Source organism: Zingiber officinale, chromosome 8A (genome assembly GCF_018446385.1).
Source record: "Zingiber officinale cultivar Zhangliang chromosome 8A, Zo_v1.1, whole genome shotgun sequence".
Lineage (NCBI taxonomy): Eukaryota > Viridiplantae > Streptophyta > Magnoliopsida > Zingiberales > Zingiberaceae > Zingiber > Zingiber officinale.
In genome coordinates this window covers 25,181,260-25,207,117 of record NC_056000.1, presented here as the reverse complement: position 1 = coordinate 25,207,117, position 25,858 = coordinate 25,181,260, and the positions used below count along the sequence as shown (strand labels likewise).

At 40.6% G+C, this 25,858-nt stretch overlaps 2 protein-coding genes and 1 long non-coding RNA gene across 4 annotated transcripts; 2 read left to right on the top strand and 1 right to left on the bottom strand.

Annotated features, from left to right (window-relative positions):
• The first annotated feature begins 386 nt into the window (after nt 1–386).
• Nucleotides 387–7,342, top strand: LOC122011799 (exosome complex component RRP41 homolog). Its single transcript, XM_042568183.1, has 12 exons — nt 387–443; nt 525–571; nt 3,728–3,788; nt 3,941–3,979; nt 4,071–4,137; nt 4,490–4,557; nt 4,631–4,667; nt 4,797–4,913; nt 5,005–5,090; nt 6,215–6,304; nt 6,639–6,690; nt 7,207–7,342. The coding sequence occupies exons 1-11, from the start codon at nt 387–389 to the stop codon at nt 6,684–6,686; spliced, it is 717 nt and encodes a 238-aa protein (XP_042424117.1). The 3' UTR covers nt 6,687–6,690; nt 7,207–7,342.
• A 407-nt stretch (nt 7,343–7,749) lies between these two features.
• On the bottom strand, nt 7,750–12,090 carry LOC122008071 (ribosomal RNA-processing protein 8-like). Of its 2 annotated transcripts, none has more exons than XM_042563652.1 (8): nt 11,775–12,090; nt 10,848–10,961; nt 10,373–10,487; nt 10,179–10,273; nt 8,610–8,716; nt 8,407–8,521; nt 8,214–8,258; nt 7,750–8,151 (listed from the first exon to the last, which is right to left on the bottom strand). In XM_042563652.1, the coding sequence occupies exons 1-8, from the start codon at nt 11,964–11,966 to the stop codon at nt 8,077–8,079; spliced, it is 858 nt and encodes a 285-aa protein (XP_042419586.1). In that variant the 5' UTR covers nt 11,967–12,090; the 3' UTR covers nt 7,750–8,076. The 2 variants fall into 2 exon arrangements, with proteins under 2 accessions (XP_042419586.1, XP_042419587.1); XM_042563653.1 differs by having other exon boundaries at nt 7,750–8,119; nt 11,775–12,089.
• A 4,438-nt stretch (nt 12,091–16,528) lies between these two features.
• LOC122008070 lies at nt 16,529–17,777 on the top strand. The gene is made up of 3 exons (XR_006119181.1): nt 16,529–17,140; nt 17,224–17,318; nt 17,547–17,777. It is a non-coding gene; the product is annotated as an uncharacterized LOC122008070 (long non-coding RNA).
• Nucleotides 17,778–25,858: the final 8,081 nt, after the last annotated feature.

The window sequence follows — 25,858 nt, the reverse complement described above, 5'->3', positions numbered from 1 at the left end:
GGGAGGGAAAGGAAGGGAAAGTAATATATTTATCTTGTCCTTGTTTGGAAGGGAGGGAAAGTTTATGTGAGAGGAAAGAGATGGAATGAAGGTTAAATATACAAATTTACAAAAATATCCTCTTATTTTTTTAATAAATCTGCATGTAAAAAAATAAATAAATATATAATTGTAATAATTTCTCCTTAGCCTTCCTTACACCCCAATTTGGGGTGTAAGGAATTTCGCTTATTCCCGAGCATGCAAGGGGAAGTTTTACCCTTCTCTCCCCTTCCCCTTCATAGCTCACTCTCTCCCAAACAAGGGTAAAAATTCATTTTACCATGTTTACCTTTCCTTCCCCTTTACTCACCTCCTCCCAAACAGAGGGTAAAGTGTCGTTGGAAATGGAGTACGTGGATTCGCTCACCGGATTCCGTTTAGACGGTCGTCGTCCGAATGATGTGCATCTTTCTTCACTTATTCTACTCTTTCAATTTATTTATCTATTTTCTTGAAACTTCCATTGGTTTCTCCCTTTGCAGATAAGGCAAATACGTGCAGAAATTGGGGTTGTCGCAAAAGCTGATGGGTATACAATCTTATTTTCTTCTTAATTTCTTTGTCGCCAGTTTTCTAAACAAAGAAAGGAACTCGTTTCCTTCTTCAATATGCTCACTAGCTTATTTGTTCCACTTAATATCTTTAGGAATAGGTTAGCAGTGAAGTAAATGAAAGGGAAGAAATCATAGTTATAATTCACTTATAAAATCAATTCTATTCAATACCATATAGATCTTATTTTATATAATCCTAAAAATTAGAAATAAAATAAATTAAAAGTCAAATATAACCAACTAAAAGTAAATATAACCCATTAAGAAATTGATTAAACCTAATATACTAGAAATTAAATCTAAATCATTGTAAAAAAAGAAGAATTTTATATTATGCAATAGAGACATAAAGGAGGAAGAAAGCCAAATATCAAATCCGATGATGGAATAAATAGAATTTTTAATCTCCCTTAACAATGAATGAGGAGAACAAGTCTTACTTAAAATATCAATGAGGAGGGAAGCGATGGTGGCTTATAAATATTGTAATAGCAAAGTCATCTTCCATTTCTAGATGAAATTTCTTTCAAAAGCATTTGGCAACAATTTTCTATTGACGTTTCATTTCTATGCAGTGAAATAAATAACAATTTGTACAGTATCATGAATTTAAGATGAGAATCTGCATATTTTGTTATGATCAAATTCAGCTTCTGCCTGTATTATTATGCTATTTAAGGGAATATTCCATTATTTTACATATTTTTGGATGTCACAACTATTCCAAACATATATTATTTTTTAAAACATATTTTTAGTTTTTTATCTAGACTTTATGATTCATAACTCATAAGTTGATGCACATCATGATTTGCAAGTTTGCCAAAATAATTCATGATATAAAGCTCATTTCGACAACCATGGAATTCCTTGACTAAAAAGATCCAGAAAGTTCAAACAATATCTTATTTTGATGCTTTCTAACAAAATAGATAATTCTTGCTTTATGCTTAGTATAGTATTTACCTGCAAAATTGTTGGGATTTTCGGGCCGTAAAAATCGCTTTTTGTGTTGCGGAAACCCCGAATCCCATGCCACCGGATCCGTGCGAAGTTATAAAATTTCGTAAAAACTTCGTGTACATGTTTTCTAGCCTAGATCTACACTAGATCTACAAGGAAGAGACTTATACCTTTGTAGCGAAGCCCTTCGCGTATCCCGCTCGTCCAAGGTTCGCCGGATCTCAAGGTTGTCAAGTGTACAACCCTCTATGTGTATCCACACGAACAAATCGATGGAGAGAACCTCTAAAGATGTGCTAGCAACCTTAGAGGATCAGCAATGGTGGAGGAGAGGGAGAGAAGAAAGGTAGAGAGGAAGAAGAAGGAGGTTACACACACAAAATGAAACTCCCACAATGACATAAAGTGGTCGACCACATTGAAATGAGGTTATATACCTCCATGGGATATCAAGAGTCACAACTCTTGATCTCCCTCATGATGTGGCACACACATAAGCCAACCTTGATGATGTGAAACATCATCATTGGCCCACTTAATGCCAACTCACAAATGAGGTGGCAATGGTCAAGTCAAACTTGACCTTTCATCTTCCTCTCAAGTCAAGTCAAACTTGACCACTTCTCTCTCATGGCTGATCAAATCTAACCATTGGTTCAAGTCAATTTTAATTTAATGAATCTCTATTCATTGAATTAAATTGGCTCAATGAGTCTAAGTCCAAATTAAACTCATTTAACACATGAACCAAATTGAGTCCAACTCAATTAGTTTACTTTGGATTACTCTTAATCTAATTTGGTTCATCGCATGAACCTAATCCTCTTGGTTCATCAAATGAACCTAATCTCCATCTAATTTCCCTTTGTTTATGACCCTATAGGTTCTTGTAACGTTGGCAATGCTCCTAAACCCTTTTAGAAGTATAAGTAATGAGCGGTATCTAGCAACACATCATTACTACCCAAGTTACAAGAATGTTGAGATCCAACATCACCTTGTGACTACTAATTGTGACTCTTCACAATATATGACAAGTGTCCTTCTATCCTTGACATCTAGATTGATCAATATGAGGTATAGACCGTGTCATCCTCTAATCAATCTAAATCTTGAATCCCAAGTAAACTCACTCAATCAAATGAGCTCAACATCTCATATTGACTCATTTGGGCATGGTCATGCACTTAGTGGTCTCACTCTATCAAGAATAATGATGTCACTCCCATCATACAGGAGGGATAGATCCAATCTACATCACTCACATCCCTCCGCATAATTTGTTGCATATCCAGTAATCGCCTTTATAGTCCACCCAGTTACGGGTGACGTTTGACGAAGCCAAAGTATGTAACTCCTTATGTAGGGAACCATGATGACTTCAGGTCCAAGGACTAATAGTCATACTAATAGCCACATGAGAAAGTATATGACACTCATATAACGATCCATGATACTTTCTCATGGCGGGTCATTCAGTATACATTCTCCAATGTATACCCATGTGTCAACTTGATATCTCCATATCCATGACTTGTGAGATCAAGTCATCGAGTTGACCTACATGCTAGTCTCGTCGTATTGACATTGTCCCTGAATGTTAATACTTGACTAGGAATGATTAAGAGTAGTGTTCCCTATATCATCTCACTATCGATTCAACCAATCGATTGATATAGGTAAGAACCTTCTACTCAAGGACGCTATTATACTTAGTTATTTGGCACCAATACAAGTAAGCATAATAACCATAAACAAATGCCTTTATATACATAAGAAATATGATATAATGAGTCCATACAACAATCATCAAATGATTGGCTCTAGGACTCTAACTAACAAAAATTTCATGTGCTGCTCAGCCATGCCGTCCATGAAGCTAGAGATTCATTTATTCCGTGTGCCTTATAGTAAACATTAGTGAAAAGGTTAGTGCTTATGAAGTGAGAATGAAGAGAATGGTGATTATGAGGAACCTAATGATGTTTATGATTATGGGTGATATTAATCAGTTAACCACTACATATTGTGCCTAATATCTAGTGAAGAAATTTAGCTCTGATTTTAATTATGACCTGTTAGGCACTTGCATACCACAAATATACCTTGTGGCATATCACTTGAATACCGAATACGTTTTCTACTATTTTTTATTTGATTTGTCTCAGATCTGCCCTTTTTGAGATGGGAAACACCAAAGTCATTGCTGCTGTTTATCGGCCAACAGAGGTTAGATATTTATATTTACTTGTTCAGGTTGTTACTATATTCTCTTTGTTAAAATAGTTTTTTGGGCTCCAGTGACATTTTAGCTTCTTTGCTGATATTATTTCCAATGTCAAGACTCAAGACTTAATTTTGTATTCTGTAACATGATTTAGGTCCAAAATAAGGGCCAACAGATTAATAACCAAGCATTAGTGAGTTTACTGTCTCTTTCTGTTCTGTTGTTGCAACAATGTTTTACTAGTATATTTTCTTACATCTTATGTTTCCTCGGGATATTTTTAGGTGCGCTGTGAGTATAGCATGGCTAATTTCAGCACAAGGGATCTACAAGAAGACCAAAGGGGGACAGGTAATTTTACCAACTCACTCGAGTGTTCCTTGCCTTTTACATTGAAAAATTGCTTTTATTTGCATGGTTACAAGAAAGATATTTTGTGCCTTGACTGCCTTCCAAGGCTATGGAATAATGACCTTTGACAGTGTTCATGTTCAAAGTCTTGCTTGTTTAAGAATTTTAATTTGAGTTTCAGCATAACCAATTATGGACTTATCTCTTTTTTCGCTTATTAAATTGGATGAGATGGCAATAATATCTTGCTTATTTTTAATTCTCATATTGAAACTTGTTGGAACTACTACAATTTTTTTGCTTTGTGCTAAATAAAAACATTTCAAATCTTTTAAGGACAGACGCTGTACAGAAATATCTTTAGTAATTTGCCAGACAATGGAAGCATGTATTCTAGTACATTTGATGCCATGCTCCCAGGTTAACATTTGGAGTTCCATTTGCATATTCTTGGTTTCTTTAATTAATGTTTCCTTCAATTTTCTTATTGCAGATTGATATTTTTGTACAAGTTCTTCAAGCAGATGGAGGTAGCATCTCTTTCAATCATGTACTTAAATGCATTTATGAGTATTTTAAATTGTACCTTTCTTTCTAATATGTATTCACCTTTTCATCTTTAACTTGCCCATTATTTTCAATGTTCCATGATACTTTAGAAACTCGATCAGCTTGTATCAATGCTGCAACTTTAACACTTGCTGATGCTTGCTTTCCTATGCGTGATATTGTCACCTCCTGCAGTGCTGGATATCTTTCTTCCACACCCTTGCTGCGTGCCACAATTTTCTTTGCTTCTGAACAACTTCCTTTTCCTCTTTGAAGTTTTATATTCTAGTCTCACTATCAATTTATTATTGTTGGCAGATCTAAACTATGTAGAGGATAGTGCAAGAGGTCCAGATGTCACTGTAGGGATTCTAGCAAAGATGGATAAAGTAACTCTTCTTCAAGTATCGTCACAAATAGAGCATTTCTAGATACAAGTTGCTGAACATGCCATATTATCTCTGTTGTTTCTCAGTTATATTAATCTTAGGAAATATTTATCTCATCTATTGAACAATTTGTATTAGCATTTCATGTTGAAAAGTAAATAAAACCATAGGTAACACATATAAGGTCCCATGTGAACATTAGATTTGTGAACAATAGGAAAAAAAATCAGATTCTGTAAGAAATGTTTAGGCCTCACTCAACACAATCGATTCGACATGTCAAAGAACTCGAAGAGTTTGAGCTTTTGTCCAGCTCTACGACTGAGCTCTAACATAATAACATCAACAGCAACAAGCCATGTTAGTTTCCGGATACTGTTTTATCCCAACATTTGACTTATGCAATGATTATCACTAATAATGTTTAGATCATTTAAGGTACTTTTGTTTATATGATAACTTGAGTTTTATTTTTCATCTCCTTGATTCCCTTGAACCCCCACATCCTTTAAAACTAGATGTTTTAATTTGTGTGACTATAGCATCTATTATCATCTTTGAATATGCCTATATCTATAGCTATGCTCAGTCTTGATACTGACCACAAAACTCTTGCTAATCTTAACTATAGCTATGCTCATACCCGTAAATAGCTCAAAACGCGCCCAATAAAATTAGGTTCTTGTGCAAGTTTACTGAACAAATACCAATGATTTTAGGGGTAAAAAAAGATTTAAGAGCTGGTTATGAGTTTGCTTAGTATTTACTTATACTATAATGCTCATAAAAATCCTTAAAGTGTATATTGAAGAAGCATAATTTTCTTTTTAATCTAACAAAGTCGAAACAAGCATATGCATTATTTACAAGGGAGTTATGTTCAAAGTTCTAACTACTTATGAAGCAGTGTTCAAGTTAATTATGAATAATGTTTGCATTTTTCTTTTGATGAGGTTCCTAGAAGGGTAGAACCTTAATGAGAATTTACCTATGTTTGTATTTGGCTTATTTGAGTTTAGTCATTCCCAGTTGTTTGATTGGTACGCCTATCCAAAATGAAGAGTAATGCTTTACATTTGTTCTATACTTTTTTTTTCAGTTTTTATATTTGGCTAATTCTCATTTTGGGAAAATTTCAGATGGGTTCAAAACTACCTATCGACATTTTTGAAAATGTTATGCAACTTGCAATAGAAGGATGCAAAGCGATAGCTCAGTACATACGGGAAGTAAGAAATGATTCGATCAATTAGATGATTTCATGCATTCAAGATTTAGCTTCTAGTAATTACTCACTGTTCATGCAATTTTATGTTGGTTTTTTTTTAATGTTTTAGAAGATTCCTCGTAGAGTTTATTCATCTGGGTATTATTAATGCTTTAGGTAATACATGTAGCTTGGTGAGTTTTAAATTCCCAAAGCATGAGAATTGTTGGCTATGTTGTAAAATTTATGTTCCCCGCCCCTTAACTTCTAGTTAATGTTGTATGTCAATCATTCCTTATGTTTTATTCAATTTATGTTTAATGTGTGCACCTTTTTTATGGGTTGCTTGGTTGCAGGTTTTATTAGAGAATACAAAGCTATTGGAGAGTCGCAAAGGTCTATGAGGAGGTACCGTCAGTCAAAAGATTAATTTCCCCCTCTTTTCTTTCTCAGTTACAATTAATTATGGGGATTTCCCACGAGGCACCTCTTTCAATTATTCTCATAGGACACCCACACTTTGTTTCTGACCAAAGGGCACTCCTTTTCTTATATCTTTTTGTTTCTCCCCTAAATGATTTAATTTTTTGATGGACAAAATAAACTCCCAATGAGAAATTTTCTTTCTTGAAAGGATGAGGAATTCAAATTTAAATCTCAATTTGCCTTTGTGTTCATCTGGTCCAAATCTGAGTTCCTTCAGGCGTCCATGCCAATTTCCCTTGTTCTTGTAAAAGAGAATGAAGTAGTTTAATCTGCCTCAAACAGCTCTTTGAGCACTAGTGTAGGATGACCTTTTTACTCTTTTTTCCACCCAGTTGTTTGTACGTAATTCGTTGTACATTGCAACAGCCTCCATTCATCATTCTAAACTTTTATGCTGAGTAAGTACTGAAGTTGTTTGTTGGCAATTTCTATTACCAGATTATCGTTGGCGAGCTCTCCCTTCTACGACGTATGGTCAAGCTGCAATTTGATTTACTAGACGCGCAATGTGCTTCCAACTGTAAAAGGGTTTTACATTTCAAACACTGTAATTTTGAGCGAAAAACTGAATTTGTAGCAAGTCCCTCCCATTGTGAATTAGTTATCCACATGATTTGAATGGGGTGGGAAAAACTACAAAACTATGTTTTTCCATACTTGAAACCTTTGAAGTAACAATTGATTCTTCCTCGATGCACAAACGATCATCTTTTTAGTTGGTATTACATTTGGTTATACCCATAGAAAAGTGAATAAGCATCTTTAAGTTGATTTCTTGCTATCGCTCCCCTCTCCCGAATTTATGTGCTAAGTGTTACCTGGTATATGCTGCGCCATACTTCGTAGTTCATATGCTACTGAAAGCGATGCAGACCCTGGTATATGTTGTGTCATACTTCATAGTTCATATGTCATCGTTTAACCATAAAAGAAAAAACAAGTCGCTATAGGCAAAAGAAACTAGAAGACAAGCCATCATAATGAATCCGATAACAAGAAAATAAACGATCATCTTTCATAAATACCATTAACTTGCCTATAAGCATATAGCTTCAAATGCAGTGAGAAAACAAGAACAAAGGAAAAACTTTCTCATAATTGCTGATAAATGAGCTACATGGCCAGCGTAGAGATACCTACTATTGACTATTCTATTTTTCATTTCAGGACCCACTACTATCCTTAGAGATTGTAGATTATCAACAATCCCATACATGGCCATCATCTCACTACGATAAAGCTTGTATCCATCCAATGTTTGTGGCCCTTGCCGTCACCAAATTCATCGCTTCTTATATATGCAAGGTTTCAATTCAGGCCATTCAATGCTTTTGACTTTGGTACTTTTTTCCTGTAAAACAATATTGGCAACTCCAGCCAAACCTATTATGAAATATGTAAATTCTTGGATACCTGACTAAAGCAACTGTGAGATGAAATCTTACCGTTTTCTTGAAGTAGAACATAACAAACATCTTATTAGAAAAATCCTGAAAACCAATTAATTTAGCATTAGCAACATAGCAAAAAGCAGGTTTCTCTCACTCATGAGAGCATTGGCAAGGATAACCATTCAGTTTGTCTAGTTAGATTGTGCTCGCTGCAAATAGAGAGTTTTAGATGGCTGAATGAACTAACCTTTGAAAGCAAAGACAAACCAAGTTGTTCAATGGCTTCGCAAAACTCATCAGGATTAGCTCCACCATTGTTAGGATCAAACCTACTCCGCACTTCAGCTATTAGAAGCCAGCCACTGCACCATGGCATGAGTAGCTAATCTATTAAAATACATTTAGAAAAGAACATGAACGTTGAATTAAGAACAAAATTGAATGGCTAACCTGGGCTTTAGAACTCGTTTAGCTTCCAGCAAATAGTTATGATAGTTGGTTCCCATCAAAGACAAACAGAAAACTGCTACATCTATGGAGGTTGACTCCAGTGGTGTCTACCCATAAAAATGCCCACAGTTACATGTTAGCCATGTTAATATCAGGTATGAATATTTACTATGGGTCATAATTGTGTTAAAAGTAATGCATGTGATCAAGAGCATCTAGAAGTCCGGGTGTCAACATTGATATTGGGAGCATGGACCAAAGGGTGCAACTGCATATCTAGCTTGTACTCACAGAAGTTTGATGATGATTTTATACATTAAATGAAAAAAATATAGTAGAATGCATTGCAACTCATCTGTCTGACATTAAGAGGGGTGGCAATTACAGTCAGTATTTTACATGTCAACTTCAAAGGAAATAATTAAACGATCAACTGTACAACTATCAATGCAGAATAAACAAAGCAACAGAAATGATCTTGTGTATCCTTTGTAAATTTCCTCTGTTATTTGAAAAAGGCATAAAATGCATATGTTGACTGTGTGATATCTACTTAGGTCATGTTATTCATTAGTATGATGCTTGTGGATATTTTCTAACGCATTGTCACCATGTAGGGCACCGCCTGGTACATGGAAGATCACCCTCGTGACATTTGTCCACGAACATATGAACATATTGAGTCATTGACCCCCACTGCAGACTGCCACCATCTTAAGAGTTTGGAATAAATAGAAAGTTGGAGACAATAGTATAGATTGAAAATTTCATTACCTCTTCCCTATTCCTCACCCAAATAATCAAGGTTTTATCCCTTATTGCTCCTCCTCTCCCTCCTTTTCACCCTCTCCTTTCTCTTCAATCTCCCTCTCTCCAAGACTCCAAGTAAACATAGCCTAAGTCACAATAACAGAAGCATAAATCTCAAATCACCGTAACAGAACCATGAATCTCTAGTCTGAATTCAGCCAACATTTTCAATCCCTTATTAGTCAGTGCTTACTTCACCAAGGAAGAGGTTCACACCATTAACTGATACAAATGAAAATATAAACAAAAATAATTAGAAAATAGCAATCTGGGTGGGAGCTGGCAAGTGGCAACTGATCCTCATGTATAGGCGAGCAGGTTTAAATAGTTCATGATAGAATTTTTCTTTACCAAAATTCCTTTTCTTTTGTTTTTTTTTTAAATAAAGGCTGAACTAGATCTGACCAGGGACTCATTTTGGGTAGAAACAAAAGAAACTAGTGATTTGATTTTGAAACACTGATTGTCGCTACTTTCATTTGAATTTGGAGTACTAGGAAGTAATTAAACATCAAGACAAGTCATTTTAACATTATGCAACAGAAGCCAGTAATATATGAATATAGTTAATTAGAACTTATCAAGAACAATGGATCTGGTGTTTAAAGGACATATCAGAAGAAGAATAGCTAGAAAGAAATCAAAGTTTAGATCTTTATAAACATAGACAAAAACAAAGAAAAATAAGTAAAATGCAATATCATGTTAAGGAAAATAATCAATAATGAAATCATTACAAAGAAAAGAGGTAGTGCATACGTGAGCCATATCACAGGCAATTACTGATGGGTCATTGGAAACAAGGTCAATGGAGAAGACCTTATTCTTCACATTTCTTGCTAGTGTTGCATTCCCTAGAGTATGATTTAAATGATTAATGCAAATAAGGTTAATGTTGTCACTTGAATATAGAAATAATATTCAACCCAAAGTGAATTTCAAAGTATCCTCACCACAACCAAAATCAGCAACTGTCAAAGAAGAACTATGACTCTTTAGCCATTTAATGATCGTGTTAACTGGTTGTTGTGGCCAATGCAACATTTGCTCTTGGTATCCTGCATGATACTAACGAGTGAAGCATAAGTCACAACAGAATATGTGATACTTCATGTCATAATCTAGTCCTGAAACGAATTTTTTGCTTGCTGATGTAATATAAAAGGGTAAATTGGATATGGAAGGAAAATAAAGATAAAGGAGGTAAAGCATGCTCTCAAATCAACTAGGTTTATACTAAGGCTTCTTCCATACTCTGCTCATTAGTTAACTTTCTATTTCAAAACATCAGACAAATTTCCTCAACATTACTGGTTATGATAATGGGCATCGAAAATGCAGCAGTTTATAAGCAGCCTCAGCAAGTCTAATCAGACAGTCTTGGAGAGAAAAAAAAAACAAGACATACAAATGAAAAAGTAGAATTACCACATTAAATAGTTGTGGATCATCCTTGAATAAGTTGAATGCCTCGGTACCATTGCAAGTGTATAATTTCTCATTTAGCATTCTGAAATGGCCTCCTGATAACCTCATTCTCATCTACAGATCAGTTAGAACATTGTGGCTGTGAGGAAAAACAAATATGTAACGACTTGAAATATAGAAACGAGAAGGCAAAGAGTCCGAAGGTTAAGAAAAAAAGACCCTATTCCCAATCCCCGCCCCGCCTCTGATAAGAAAGTTGCCAGATCTCCGACACCGGAGCCAGGCTTAGATTCAGAACTGGTTCTTGGCAGCTTAGTAAGTGCAGGCCAGGCAGGAGAACTCTTACAACTCAACAGAGGCGCGAATCCATTAAATTAAGATAAGATCTGTTTAGCTGAGAAAGCCTTATCTGTTCAAGACCAAACGTGAGGTTCTGAGAAGAACGAATGCTCTTCCACCACCTTCAATATCGAGGAGCTAATCCGTGAGGCCTTGAGGGAGTGTCTTCCCCGTCCTACCTCTGCTACGCTATCGCTTGCTCCCACTCCTCGCCACTAACTCCTTCTTGCTCTATCCTTATATATAATCTATCCTTAAAATTCTTTCTCTTATAATAAAATAAAGAAGGCTCTGAAAGAGTGAAGAGAAGGAGCGAACGTGTGCGACAACTATATGTAGCAGTCGCAGTGCCCCAGAGAGAATGTTGATCAGGGACGGGGGACGATGCCTCAAGCGTCTGATCAGATCGCCTATCGCACTCATTTGCCTCGCGACATGGACTCTCCCCTCTCACAAGGCCAAAAAAAGAATCTTGTGAAAAGAAAACACAGACCACGAAATGAAGAAAAGGGATCAAGGAACAAAGGTGCGATTTTTTGAAATCCTACACAAAATTCCTCGGTGCCAGAGAGTGATGCGCCTAATTACCTTCTCAAGGAAACCAGGTTGCGACTTGGAGTTGGATGAAGGTTCAACCTTTCTCCTCTTAGGATGGGGCGACGGCGAGGAAGACTCCGCCTTGCCACGCTGCGCCTTTAGGGTTGGCAACTCCGAGCTCTTGCGGGTTTGGGGCCTTCGCCCCTTCCGCTTCTTCCGGGATGCATGGGGTCTAGCATCCATCGTCTTCGAGGTGCAAATTACCACCAATAAAGACGATGGAAAATAGCCGCAGGACGAATCAGGAAGCTAGACGGCATCTCACCATAAACCCTACCCTAATGGATGAACTTTGTGCAATTTAGCCAAGAAATTCCTTATTTTTCTTTTAAAGTCCCTTGGACAAAAATACTCTAACCACAGCACCCAGCACCCATGAAGACAACGATTCCTAAATCCTTAACTTTAATTTTAAAACCATCAGTTCATTCATGGTTCCTGATTCGAAAATATTATATTTAAAAAAATAAAATTATAAATTCATATAATTATTTATGATTATTAAAAATAATCATATAGCAAAAAATTTATTTATTATTTATTAAATAATCAATTAAAAATTATACATATGATAATTTTAATATTTAATTATATTCTCACTAAAATATAATAAAATGGTAAGACGAAAATAATAATGTGAATTATTTATCCAATGATGGTCACAAATGGAACAATGCATATCAAGTGCGTAGAGATTTAGCGGAAAGTGCACGTAGAGCTCATGACTCTGAAATAATTGAGTTGAGATGTAATTAACTTAAACATTAAATTGATTTGATGGAAGCAGGTTTCTAATAATAATAGTAAAAGGTAAAATTTATCAAACATAGTGATTCTACATAGTCAATTTCACAATCATCTATGAAGAGATAAATTAGAAAACTATAATTGACTAGCACAAAAGAGGATTTTTTTTCTCAACTTTACAAAGATAGAACGAAAGTTTCTAACAAGGTGGATCAAAAGGTGGTCGGTTAATAATGTTACTAAAGATCCAAGAATTTAGAAATTCTTAGCCTAGTATACTTTAGCGTTGTTGCAAACTTGAAAATAAAAATCTTTTAGTAAAATTTTCAAAAGTTTAGTTGATGTTAGGTCATTATTTTTTTCGATAAATTTTATTCAATTAAATCTAGAAAAAAATTATGTACATTAATACAACTTAACTATTAGATTTTAGAGAGATGGGCTAATGATAATCTCTTGCAGAACAAAATGCAACAAATATATAAATATTAGCTAGATAAAAAGAGTAATTACTAAGATATATAAAAAAATTAAATTTTCAATAGAGAAACAGAACTATTGGGTTGGATTTAATAAGAAGTTCAGATAAATTAATTATGATCAAACTTGTCTTCAACTATTATGAGTATTTTTATCAATCTCACACAACAATTAAAGCATGGCCAAAATACTTTGAAACAACTTCACAACTTGAATGTAAAGATTAAGGCCAAAAACATCAAAGGCAAGAAGTGCCACCAAGCCACCTCTCAATAGCCACCAGTGCCTCATGGGGCATGTACTCAGTCACAATGTGGTTGCCACCCTGTTCATGACAAGGATTAAAACATTATTCATATTTCTTATTTATTTTAATTTGCATGTTCATGGAAAAATCTCAAAGAGATCAAGATTTCTCACCCTGAATGTAGCGAAGCAAAGGTTGTTTTCAAATTCTACAACATACCTATTCCAAGAACAAAATGAGAACAAGATGAACAAGTTATTGAAATTGATTTTGGTTTATTAAAGAAAACTGACTGGCTTACCCAGCAATGCTGCCATCAACCATCCAAGGATGTCATTTGTTGATAACAGAGTAGTTGAATGATTTCTGCCATTGGAGTTGTCCAGTATATGGAAGCACCAGGTCATGATCTCCACTGAAAAGGATAAAAACAAAGAACAACCTCTTTAAATCACCAAAATTATTCATCTCAAGTGATTCAAGTTTATGATGTGATTATTTGTAAATGAACCCTTTGTATCCTTTCTTTATTAGGTTCAAATGATACTCCATGGTACTCGAGAATTTTCATTGATTAAGAATTTGACTTTTAAATTAAACGAACAAGAGAGTGAGAAGATTACTTTTTCTGTGGTTTGAGATGCTATTTGTTTGAAATATGCCTAGAGTTTAGAATTACATGAGATTTACATGTAGCCCATCCATTATTCAAATTGGACTACTTTACTATTGAAGAGTTTGTTGAGCTTAGCAACATTCAACATCAAACTCAACTTTCGAATTGTTTGGCCTCTCCCTATCCATCTTCCTCAGTTGCCTCTACCCACCCATCACTTCCATCCCCTTTATTGGTCAGCTCCAACCTTCACAAATCCATTGAATCTACCAGCTTACCGCATAGAGGAGAGCTAAATCGAACAAGCAAATTCTAGATCCTATCCTCTTTTCTCACTATTGGCTTTGTTCATCCCTTAGCGGAGACACAACCCACTTACCACCTTCACACTCCCATTCAAACCATATCATCTTCCATTGTTGTCCCAAAGCAAAGCTGATTTCTTGTAACATTTTGCAAGAAATCTAATAACAGAGGCAAAATCAAATATAAGGAAACTGAGCTACAAATTCAAAATGAAAAACAAGGAAATGTTAATATAAATTACTCACAAGATAGTTGAGTAATATTGTCACAAGACATAAATGATACATCCATCATTCCCCAAACATGATAACTGAAAGGGTGATGAAATTCTTTCATCCCCAAACAACAAAAATAAGAGACATATACTGAAAATGAAAAGAGCTGTACCACTCCAAATGAGTTTGTTTCTTTCTTACAGAAAAAGTTACTTTTATTGTTGTTGAAAACAACGTCAATACATTCATTGATGTAATTAATCAATTAATATTTAATTCCAATTGAAACATTGCATGCAATTTTTAATATAAATATTTTATTGATAAATCAACACAAAATTTTTGAAAGAAAAAAAAAGATGCTGGACAGGAACAAATAAGTTGCTCTCTGGCCAAAATGTGATCAGTGACTATCAATAGCTTTTTCAAGCTGTAGAAGATGCATTGCAATTTTCAGGCATAGAAATCGGACTTCAACCAAAATCATTTCCAGCCAAAAGCTTAGCATCCCAAAAGCTGATCCTTCGCATGTTATTCTCTTGGAATCTGTGAATGCTTCCGATGCAACTTTGCTGATGATGAAATATGTTTCTAGGGAGGATCCTTGAAGCTGGCCAAAAAAAATATCCATGTAAAAGGATTGTTAATGAATCATGTGGGAAACAGAGAACAAAGAGGCATGCATGGAAGCTATTGATGAAAACTATCAAGGGAAGTTGTCCATCAGATCTACTGACAACACTCTCAGCTATCATCAGAGCATCCTGACTGATACTCAGTGATATGCTTACAACATTTTCGGGGACCAATGTGAGAACAAGGAAAGAAGTAACAACTACGAGATATTCAAGGTGATAATAGAAAAAATAAATTTAGCAGGTGAAAAATAAAGAGTACAAAAAAAAACATCAAGTGACATGCCTGATTGCTGAATATAATCTTAATACAACTTTTCTTTGAATGTGACTAAGCTTGAAACAAATGCATGATATACGATGAGGTCGATATATAACTTATCAGGGTACGATTGACAGATCTTAAACAGTCATTAGTCTTCAATATTAGTAAAATTACACGTGGTAGTCTCCTAAGCAGCTCTGATATTTGAGGAAAATACTGAGCAACATACATCTGGATAAGAAATAAAGAAAATAAGTTAGGGCACATATTTTGTAAAGCTTCTTACATCGTGTAACCAACAAAAATCCCATTTTTTGACTGTCACCAAAAAAATAACACACAACCTTAATTCTACAAGATACTTAAGCTTAGACAGAGTAGAAACATTCTGAGACAAGAGAAACGGACTACACAACAATGATCAGAGATAACGTGTCTGAATATGGAACACAAGTTTAAATAACAACACACTAATTTCGAACACCACCACTAATCAATCTCTCACCACCACCTATCATGCTGCTAACACTAAACTACATGATTCAATTTCACCTAGGAAGTTGACACTACTACAACACCACTGGTCAAAAAAGTTGCTAGCAGTACTTGAAAAAGAGTTGATAATACTGTGCAATTGAATTAATTCACAAGTTCAAGAACTTCCATAAATAAATTTAAAAACAGACTTCTTCATATTAGACACCTCACTACCTCAGGTCACTAGCTCATGTTAAAACCACATCAGACTCGGGCAAGTAGAAAAGAAAAATAAATGTTTGTCTTATTTCTCCTCCAGTTCTAGTTACTTTCTCATTTTAAATTCCATTCCCTTTATTTGATTTTGTCGTTTTCCCTTCTCTCTTGTATGCTCATTTTACTAATTTTAGATGAAATTATAATCAAAGGTCTAAAGTCTAATTCTGAGTTGGGGTATCAGTATCCAGTTTGGAACTAGCCACATTGATGTCATGTTGGTCATGTCAATCCCAGTTTTGATCCCTATACGGTAAAATACGATACCTAAATAATAATAATTAAATAATAAGGTTATTTGAGAAAATAATCTTACTGGAATTTTTAAAAAATTTTTGAAAATTTTTCGAAACTCGTATGACATATATTAATAGGATTAATTATTGGATTAAGGGAAAGCTTGTTTAAGTTATCATATTTGAACAAGGAAATATTTAATTTCTTTAAATATTTCTTTTCTTTTTCTTTTTCTTTCCCCGTGCCCTAACCCATTCCCACACCGATTTCTTTCCCTTCCTCCCCTCGCCGTTTCTCTTCCTCTGCAGGTTCTTCTTCCCCGAGCCACTTCGTCTTCCCCAAACCAACGGCGCCAACCCGACGCGACTCTTCTTCTCCTCGCTAATAAAGCCATCGGCCAAGGGAAGCCCCGAAGCCCTAGCGTCATCTCCCTTCTCACCCGATCCCCGCTGACCTCCTCTCCGACTCCACAGCTTGACGCCACAAGGGGATCATGTCGGCCCCGTTCAACCCACCGCCAACCAGGTCATCCTTTGCCACGATCGCCTGATTCTTCTCGGTGGTTGCCTTTATTCCCCCACTTCTCCTCCTTTCCTGTCCGAGTCATCTCTCGCACAGGGGAGTCAACAGCCGAGGGCAAGGGGGGCCTCGATTAGCCACCGTTGCTACTATCGCCACGGACCAACCCTTCATCGCCACCCTATCGCTATCACCGGTCGTTGCCCTTTTCTATCTTCGATCCACTGCTGCTTATCGTCGGAGGCGCTGCCACCGGCTGTTGTGGGAGACGCCATCACACACTCACCCTCTCCACCGGTCACAAGGTGTGCTCTGCTGCCTTGCTGCCATATTAGAGGTAATCACTAACCTTCGCAACTGATTTTAAGTGTTTAAGTTGTTAGATATCTGATTTGGGGCATCTGTTTGGGTGGTCATCAGCGTCATCCAGCTCCGATCACCAGTTTCTAGCAAGTATAGTTGTGTTCTATGGAGTTGGAGTTGTTAACAGTGTTAGCAAGAACTGTTATATTGAGGTAAATACATTGAATTAAGTATGGATTCGATTACATGGTTAAAGGATAGATTCATATTTGGGTGAGTTTAGGTTGATTTATGTATAGACTTAAATCTAATTGAATAGTGGAATAATTAGAGTTAATGGAGCTAACCCTAGTTGATCAATGGATTAGATTTAGTTGGGAATTTGATTTAGCTAATTAATTTATATGTAATTAGCTAAATCTGTATATCATGTATTACAGGATTTTTATTCGAGATGACATCTCGATGTGAGATCTATTTCGGATACGTTCTCCATTTTTGAGACGGGTACCTTTGACTTATCTTTTTGATATTGTCATTCTGATATGCTTAGTGAGTTATAACTAGTAGTAATAGTTATGCTTATATCTGCTTGGTATGTCACTACTTGATACCGTAGTTTATCATATTGTTGTCTGTGATACATTTATGCTTATGCCCTTTTAATTCTTGCATTGTGTACTTATGTAGTGACATACAATGCATATCAGATACAAGTTTAGCTACTAGATATATTTGACATGTGTACCTAATTTATTACCTGGCATGTGTACATATGTTTATTACTTGGCATGTGTACCTAGATCATTGATATGGACTTGATTTTCCTTTTGGTACACATTATGAGGAGGTTTATATTTTCAGGAGTTACATGCTTAGTGTCCTGCATCATTTTGCATGATTGCATGCTGAGCGATTGTCGACTCCATTATTGTTGAGCACATCGCCAGTTAGTCAGTTACATGATCTGCACACACAACCACTCATGGGTTAATAGTATATCAGGCAGGGTGTGTGTAGTTTGCTCTGTCAAGGCTCCGCTGGTCCGCTCATGGGTAGTGTGACTACAACGTGGTAGCGGGTAGGGATCCCTCCTCTTGACTATGCCACAGGGAGATGAGAGCTTTGGCTCCTCCACTCTGTTTGGGGTAGGAGGATAGGTGTACTCCGACAGCATTCTGTCCACTCAGGAGTAGTGATGGCAGAGTACACAGTTGTCATAGTCCTACCCAATCGGTCTCACCATCGCGAGTGAGATAGTTGACTAGCATCAGGGGTGACCATGTCATTTGCATCATATGCATGGATTTCATTTATTGCTTGTGATTGTTGCATATTGGATGCTCCATTTTTTTTTGTAGTTGCATATGATTGACATGCATATAGGAGACATGCGATATTTTGTCTGACAACCCTATATCCGGATAGGAAGTCCTGGTGAGTACAGCTTCTTTGTTTGTTCAGTTCTTCATATTTCCTGTTATTGATCAGGAGACTGTACTCCATGATTATTACTGATAACTATATCTTGTTATGCATGTCAACTTAATACCCGCTGAGTTCATTGAACTCACCCCGTTGTTTTATTTTCCTATTTTAGGTTGAAACTGTCAGGAGGTTTCAGTCGTGATCCGGTAGTAAGAGTGGCCCCCCCCCCTTTTTCTTGCAAAGTCAACGCCAAGTGGAAGTCACCGGAACAGCCGCCCACCCAGAGGAGAGTGTGGTCCGACCGGACGGACGGCCGTAGACGGCCGGTCCGATTGGACTGCCGGCCGGCCGATGGAATCGAGTACCCGGAAGGGTCCGGTCGACTCGCACTTATAGTTGGGAGGCACCCTGTCAAATCGGGGTTCCGACGCTCAGTTAAAAAGGTCATGGACCGAGCTGACCTTTTGACCGACCGCAGTCATAAAGCACCCCTGTTTGTTAGTCTCCACAAAGCATCAGTAAACCACTGCGGATGTCCGGTCGGATGTTTAGGTATCTGTCCGCTCGGACTACAAGTTTGGAGCAAAGGAAAAGGCCAGAGGATTTCTTTCTTTGACAACCTGTAGGTTTCACGTGTGTGCCATGCTCCAAATCTTGTGACAGGGGATTCTGCTGTCCCATCGAGGGCATGCTTTGACTGTAGCGATATGGGTGTAAACTTTCCGACCCACGTACCTAGGAAAGGACAGGTAAGCTTTCGAGCGATACCTAGGATAGGACGGAGGACACTTATACACCTTGATGCGCGTGCCCAAACCTTTCATGACTCTATATAAAGAACCTCGGGTTTCACCGAGCGGAGGATTACAGTGCGTACTCGAGACTTTGGGAGCCACCTTGTTCATCGTAATTTACGACTTGGCGTCGGAGGGTCGTCGCCGGGAACTCCCTTCCCGACTTCTGTGTAGGTTAGCCGGAGCATCGCGCCAGATCGGAGATATACATCGGCGAGCAGGGCGCCATGTGCCCCGTCTGATTTACGGTTCGAGCAGGATCAAATGGCGCCGTGGGAACGCACTGCATTCGAACAAGAGCAATGGGCGGTGGGACGACAACACACGGTGGCGCTTTCAAGAGAAGAACTCAAGCTCGGTCGAGATGAGGGTTGCCAAACTAGTGGAGCAAAGACAAAAAACATCAGCCGAGCGGCCGGAGCAACAAGCAACATCTGGGTCTGGCGGCCGAGCACCTCCACCACCGCCGCATTCCATCGGGCCTTATTTCGCACCCCCACTAGCTCGAAGAGATAGAGGCTCTTCTTGACGAAATTCAAGGCGGGATGACGAAAAGGAACCTCGAACGGACTCATCTCCCGGGCGGATCAATCGCCAATTCTGGAGGCTATTCTACGAGACCCTCTACCAAGCACTACGTGCCTCGACGATCGGCGAGTACAATGGAGCAACGGACCCGGATGATCATCAGGTAAGTTTGATAACACAGCCACGTTCTATCAATACACCGATGGGTGAAGTGCCGAGTCTTTCTTACCACTCTCTCGGGATCCGCTCAACGGTGGTTCCGGAGTTGCCGGACGGATCCATCACTAGCTTCAAGGAAACGGCCTTTCTCCACCACTCGCCAAAGGTGGTCGGCGTTATCAAAGACAAGTGTCACTTATTCGCCATCAAGCAAGGCCGAGAGAATCGCCGAGGTTATATTGATTCAACCAAGTGGCGATGGATATCCCCAGCCACATCGGAGGCGATGATGAATGCCTTCACGCAAGGCCTTGTGGATGGGGACTTCTTCCGGTCATCCGAAAGCCGCCCGAGATTATGATCACATGCTACATCGGGCCAACGAATATATAAACGTGGAAGAAGCGCAAGCCGCTCAAAAGGAAACTCCGGTAGCGCGACTGTTCATGCCGGAAGACGCCGCCGACCACCTAGAGGACCGAGGGCAAGCAATTCGATCCCGCATGCGGATCGCACGTCAAGAAGTGGTCGCCGCTACCAAAGCCAAAGAAGAGGTGGACCCTATGTTGCACCTTCCACCGACGGATCGCGCACAACACGAGGATTGCGAAGTCTTCCCTTGTGTCCAATCTGTTCCCGGGAAAGTCGAGCGACTGCGCCTCCCATCGGCGAGGCGTGGGACTCATGGTGGACGGACCCGCACCGAGGCGACATCACAGACACTGATCGGCACCGATCTCCGAGGCGTGAGAATCGCCGGGCCCGAGAACGGTCACGACCGTCCGCTCGGGAGGAGGAAAATAGGAGCAATACTTCCCGGGGCGAGATCAACGTTATTGCTGGTGGGCCGACCGGAGGAGATTCCAACCGAGCCAGAAAGGCGGGCGTCCGGCAGCTGCAGATCCACGCGGTCGGCTGTAGCCAAGAGCGGGCAAGTGGACCGGAAATCACTTTCGGACCCGGGGACTTAGAGGGAGTAGAAGTGCCCCACGACGACGCGCTGCTCATTAAAGCGGTAATAGCAAATTACACCATTCACCGTATATTTGTTGACACAGGGAGCTCGGTCAACATCATATTCAAGAAGGCGTTTGATCAGCTGCAAATTGATCGAGCCGAGCTGCTGCCCATGACGACCCCGCTCTACGGGTTTACGGGCAACGAAGTTCAGCCGGTCGGACAGATCCGGCTGGCTACCTCGCTGGGAGAGGAGCCGCTCAGGAGGACCAGGACAATAAACTTCGTGGTGGTCGACTCTCCCTCGTCCTACAACGTCATTTTGGGACGACCGGCGCTCGGCGAATTCCGAGCGGTTGTCTCAACCTTCCACCAGAAGATAAAATTCCCCGTGGAGGATAAAGTAGGAGAAGTACGTGGAGATCAGCTAGCAGCTCGGCGGTGCTATATAGAGATGATCCGAGCAGAAGCTTGTTCCGCTCGGAAGGCGCCCCGAATCGAGGTACACGCCATAACCGAGAAACCTCCTGCTTTAATTTATGATGAAAAGGAGGAAGTTCAGATCCATCCGACCCGATCGGAGGCCACGACTTTTATCGCCTCTGATCTGGAGGAAGAACAGAAGGAGAAGCTGATCCAATGCCTCCAACGAAATCATGATGTCTTCGTCTGGACGACACATGAGTTGCCCGGAATTTCGCCGAGCCTAACGCAGCATGAGTTGCATGTCCGACCAGACGCTCGGCCAGTGAAGCAGAGGAAAAGAGATTTCAGTGCCGAGCAGAATGCTATCATCCGGGCGGAAGTAGAGAAACTTCTGGAGGCCGGCCACATACGCGAGGTGCAGTTCCCATGCCCCGGATAGATCAGCTGGTGGACTCTACGACCGGCTGCGAATTAATTTGTATGCTCAACGCCTACCAAGGCTATCATCAAGTGCTGCTCGCCCGTGAAGATCAAGAAAAAGTTAGCTTCGTGACTGCCGACGAGACATATTGCTACAATGTGATGCCGTTCGGATTGAAGAATGTCGGGGCCACCTATCAACGCTTGATGAACAAAGTGTTCAGGGAGCATAGGCGGAATCTGGAAGTTTATGTGACGACATTCTTATCAAATCCTTCCGGCGGCCGATCTCTTCAAGGACATGGAAGAAACCTTTCAAACGCTACGGATATGGAGTCAAGCTTAATCCCGAAATGCTTGTCTAGAAAAGGCGGTTCTTGGGATATATAGTGACCGAGCAATTGAAGCCAATCCTAGCAAGGTGAAAGCTCTGCAAGACATCGCCTCCCGAAATACAAGGAAGTGCAGCAGTTAAGGCTTCGGATAATGCTTTGTCGATTCATCTCCAAAACCGCCGACCGAGCCTACCATTCTTCAAGATCTTGCGGCTACAGTTCAGTGGGATGAGGAATGTGGCAAGCGTTCGGAGAATTGAAAACATATCTTTTCTGCCTATACTTGCCAAGCCGATCGGGGTGAGTCACTTTATCTTTATCTATCGTCACTGAGCATCTGTAGGCTCGACACTTGTGAGTGCGAGCGCAGCAGGTGTATTTTCTAAGCCACATTTAAAATATGCTGCGTTACACCAGACTCGAGAAGTTGGCCTTTGCTTTGATTCTAGCCGCTGCCGACCATATTTCTTGGCTCACACCATCATCGTCCGCACAAACAGTCCACTAGGAAGAGTGTTAAATCCAGAGCGTCCGGACGGCTCATCAAGTGGACCGAACTAAGTGAATTTGACATCCAATACCAGCCCCGCTCGGCAATCAAAGCGCAATCCTTGGCTGATTTTGTGACCGAAGCCATAGCCGGAAGCTCTGTGGAGGATATATGTGGATGGGTCTTCCACTCGACTCGGAAGTGGGATTGGAATATTGCTGATCTCACCTCAAGAAGAAAAGATGCACCTATCCGTCCGGCTGGACTACAAAGCCACCAACAATGAAGCAGAGTATGAGGCCCTCATAGCCGGATTCGGGTGACTCTCTATTCGGATTCACAGTTGGCCGCTCAGCAACTTTCTGGTACCTTTGAAATCAACAGCGTTCGGCTTAAGCTCTACGCTGAAGCCTTTGAAAAACTCAAAGCTACTTTCCGAGAGGTCCTTATTCAAAAGATTCCCCGAACGGAGAACCAGGCAGTCGATGAGTTAGCCAAACTAGCAAGTTCTATAACGCCGAGCGTCATTCAGCAACCAATTGAAAAAGTACTACTGGTGGCGCACGTCGACCGGATGGAAGGCCTCACATTTCCAAGCGACTGGAGGACACCCATCATAGAGTTCCTCCGCTCGGGAGCCACACCGGTCGGTCGGGATGAAGCCCAGCTGCTCAGGAGCGGTTCACCCTCATCGGCGATCAGCTCTACAAGAAGGCTTTCTCTCACCCGCTGTTGAAGTGTGTGAGCTCGGAAGACTCGGCTTACATGCTCCAAGAGGTACATCAAGGATCGTGCGGAGGACATCCGGGCGGAAGATCACTAGCCAAGAAGATTTTGCTAGCTGGATACTTTTGGCCGACCTTACAAATAGACGCCGCCCGGACAGTATCTACTTGCCTTTCATGCCAGAAGTATCACAACGTCTCCCACCGACCGGCAGAGGAGATGAAGACATCAACCGTCTCATGTCCGTTCGATCAATGGGGAATGGATATTGTGGGTCCATTTCTTATGGCGACCGGGCAGAGGAAATTTTTGCTAGTGGCGGTCGATTATTTCTCCAAGTGGGTGGAGGCCGAGCCACTAGCCAGGATCACCGAGCAGATGGTCAAGAAATTCATCTGGCAACATATCATCTGTAGGTTCGGTATCCCTCGCCAATTGGTTTCAGACAAGGCGGCAATCAGGGAAGGTGTTGGAAGATTGGTGCAAAAGCTACGATCGAGCAACACTTCACGTCGTGGCTTACCCCAAAGCAGCGGTCGAGCCAAGTAGCCAAGGAAATTCTCCAGCGCTCGGCTCGACCACGTGGGAGGAAGTTGGCGGATGAAGTGGGCGTTTATGGGTCATCCGACGACGCCAAAAGAAGGGAGAGTCACGGTTCCATTTGGTATCTGGTGGTAGGTCATTCGGTCAAGTCGGCGTCGAGTCATGAATCCGATGTTATGATGAAGGCAACGCCGAGCAAATGGAGCTGGATTTGGTCGACGAAGAGCGTGCCAAGGCATCCGTTCGGCTGAAGGCCTATCGTCAACGAATGAAGTAAAACTACAACCGACGCGTCATTCCCAGATCATTCCAGGTAGGCGACCTGGTCTGGAAGAAAGTCAAGCCGGTCGGCGACGTCGGCAAGCTTGAAGCTCCGTGGGCAGGTCCCTTCAAAATCATCGAAAAGCTCCGCTCGGGCGCGTATTATTTGGAGGATGAGGACGGTAGGGAGCTAGATAGGCCGTGGAGCGCGAACCACCTCCAGCCTTACCGGGCGGGGTGAAAGGTGTGCCTATGTAAATCATCCTGTGTACATTTTTCGATTGATTACTGGAAATGCAGAAATGAAAAGTCAAAAGAGCGAATATAAGGCATTATCATCGAAGAACGAAGGCCCCGCGCCGCTCGGCCGGAGGTAAATGGGTCGAGCCAAGCGCTCGAGGAACGAAGGCCCCGTGCCGTTCGGACGGAGGCAACTTATTCGAGCCAAAATGCCCGACGAAGTAGACCCTGAGCCGTTCGGCCATGAATACGTTCTCCAAGTTGGGTGAAAGGTGCGCTAAATATAAACTTATATACTTTTGGGTCGCCTATGTACTTGCGATGCAGGAAGTAGAAAGATGAAAGCACAGGGTATCCTCTGCTGAAAGGAAGGCCAAGGTCGCTCGACCTGGTAAGGAGTTAGCCTTGAAGGTCGTCTAGCCCAGACGTTAAACCGTAGAGCCGCGCCGTCCGGCTATAAATATCCGCGCCGACGAGCTCCGTCGTTAAAAATCGAGAGACGAGCCGGCGTCTATAAATAATCCGAGCGGACGAACCGACGAGCTCCGTCGTTAAAAATCGAGCGCCGTCCGGCTATAAATATCCGTACCGACGCTCCGCCGTTAAAATCGAGAGGCGAGCCGGCGTCTATAAATAATCCGAGCCGAAGACCAGTCGTTAAAGATCGAGAGCCGTCCCAATCGAGCGGAAGACCCACGAGCTCCGTCGTTAAAAATTGAGAGGCGAGCCGACGCCTATAAATAATCCGAGCGGAGCCGACGAGCTCGTCGTTAAAGATCGAGAGCCACCGGCTATAAATATCCGCGACGAGCTCAGTCGTTAAAGATCGAGCGCCGTCCGGCTATAAATATCCGTGACGAGCTCAGTCGTTAAAATCGAGACGAGGCGTCATAAATAATCCGGCGGACGAAGACGAGCCCGTCGTTAAAGATCAAGAGCCGCGTCGGCTATAAATATCCGCTAGCGAGCTCGTCGTTAAAAATCGAGAGACGAGCCGCGTCTATAAATAATCCGAGCGACGAACCGACGAGCTCGTCGTTAAAGATCGAGAGCGCGCCGTCGGCTATAAATATCCGCGCCGACGAGCTCCGTCGTTAAAGATCGAGAGCCGCGCTGTCCGACTATAAATGCCCAAGGTATGATGTGATAGAAGACGAGCGGACAGTACAAGTGTTAGCAAGGGAACAGTGCAAAAAGATAGAGTACACGAAAGGAAAGCATTTCATTAAAATTAAAACCTTAGGCCGAGTGGCCATGTTCAGCCGAGCGGCGAAATTACAAGAATTACTCGATGTAGTCGTAGAGGTCCCTCGGAATGTTGCTCAGGAGCTCCACCTGATCGCCGACTGGAATATTGGTGGACTCCGGAAGAAGGCCCTTCGACTTCAGATAGGTCATAGTGGCCGTAATGGCCAAGTCGAAAGCCGAGTACATCCGCTCGCAAA

Coding starts and splice junctions, on each gene's coding strand:
- LOC122011799 (XM_042568183.1), top strand. CDS start 387: ATGGAGTACGTGGATTCGCTCACCGGATTCCGTTTAGACGGTCGTCGT. Junction 572..3,727: donor GTTGTCGCAAAAGCTGATGG/GTATACAATCTT, acceptor GATTTGTCTCAG/ATCTGCCCTTTTTGAGATGG. Junction 3,789..3,940: donor CTGTTTATCGGCCAACAGAG/GTTAGATATTTA, acceptor AACATGATTTAG/GTCCAAAATAAGGGCCAACA.
- LOC122008071 (XM_042563652.1), bottom strand. CDS start 11,966: ATGGATGCTAGACCCCATGCATCCCGGAAGAAGCGGAAGGGGCGAAGG. Junction 10,274..10,372: donor AGTTGCTGATTTTGGTTGTG/GTGAGGATACTT, acceptor ATCATACTCTAG/GGAATGCAACACTAGCAAGA. Junction 8,259..8,406: donor GTTTGTCTTTGCTTTCAAAG/GTTAGTTCATTC, acceptor ATTGGTTTTCAG/GATTTTTCTAATAAGATGTT.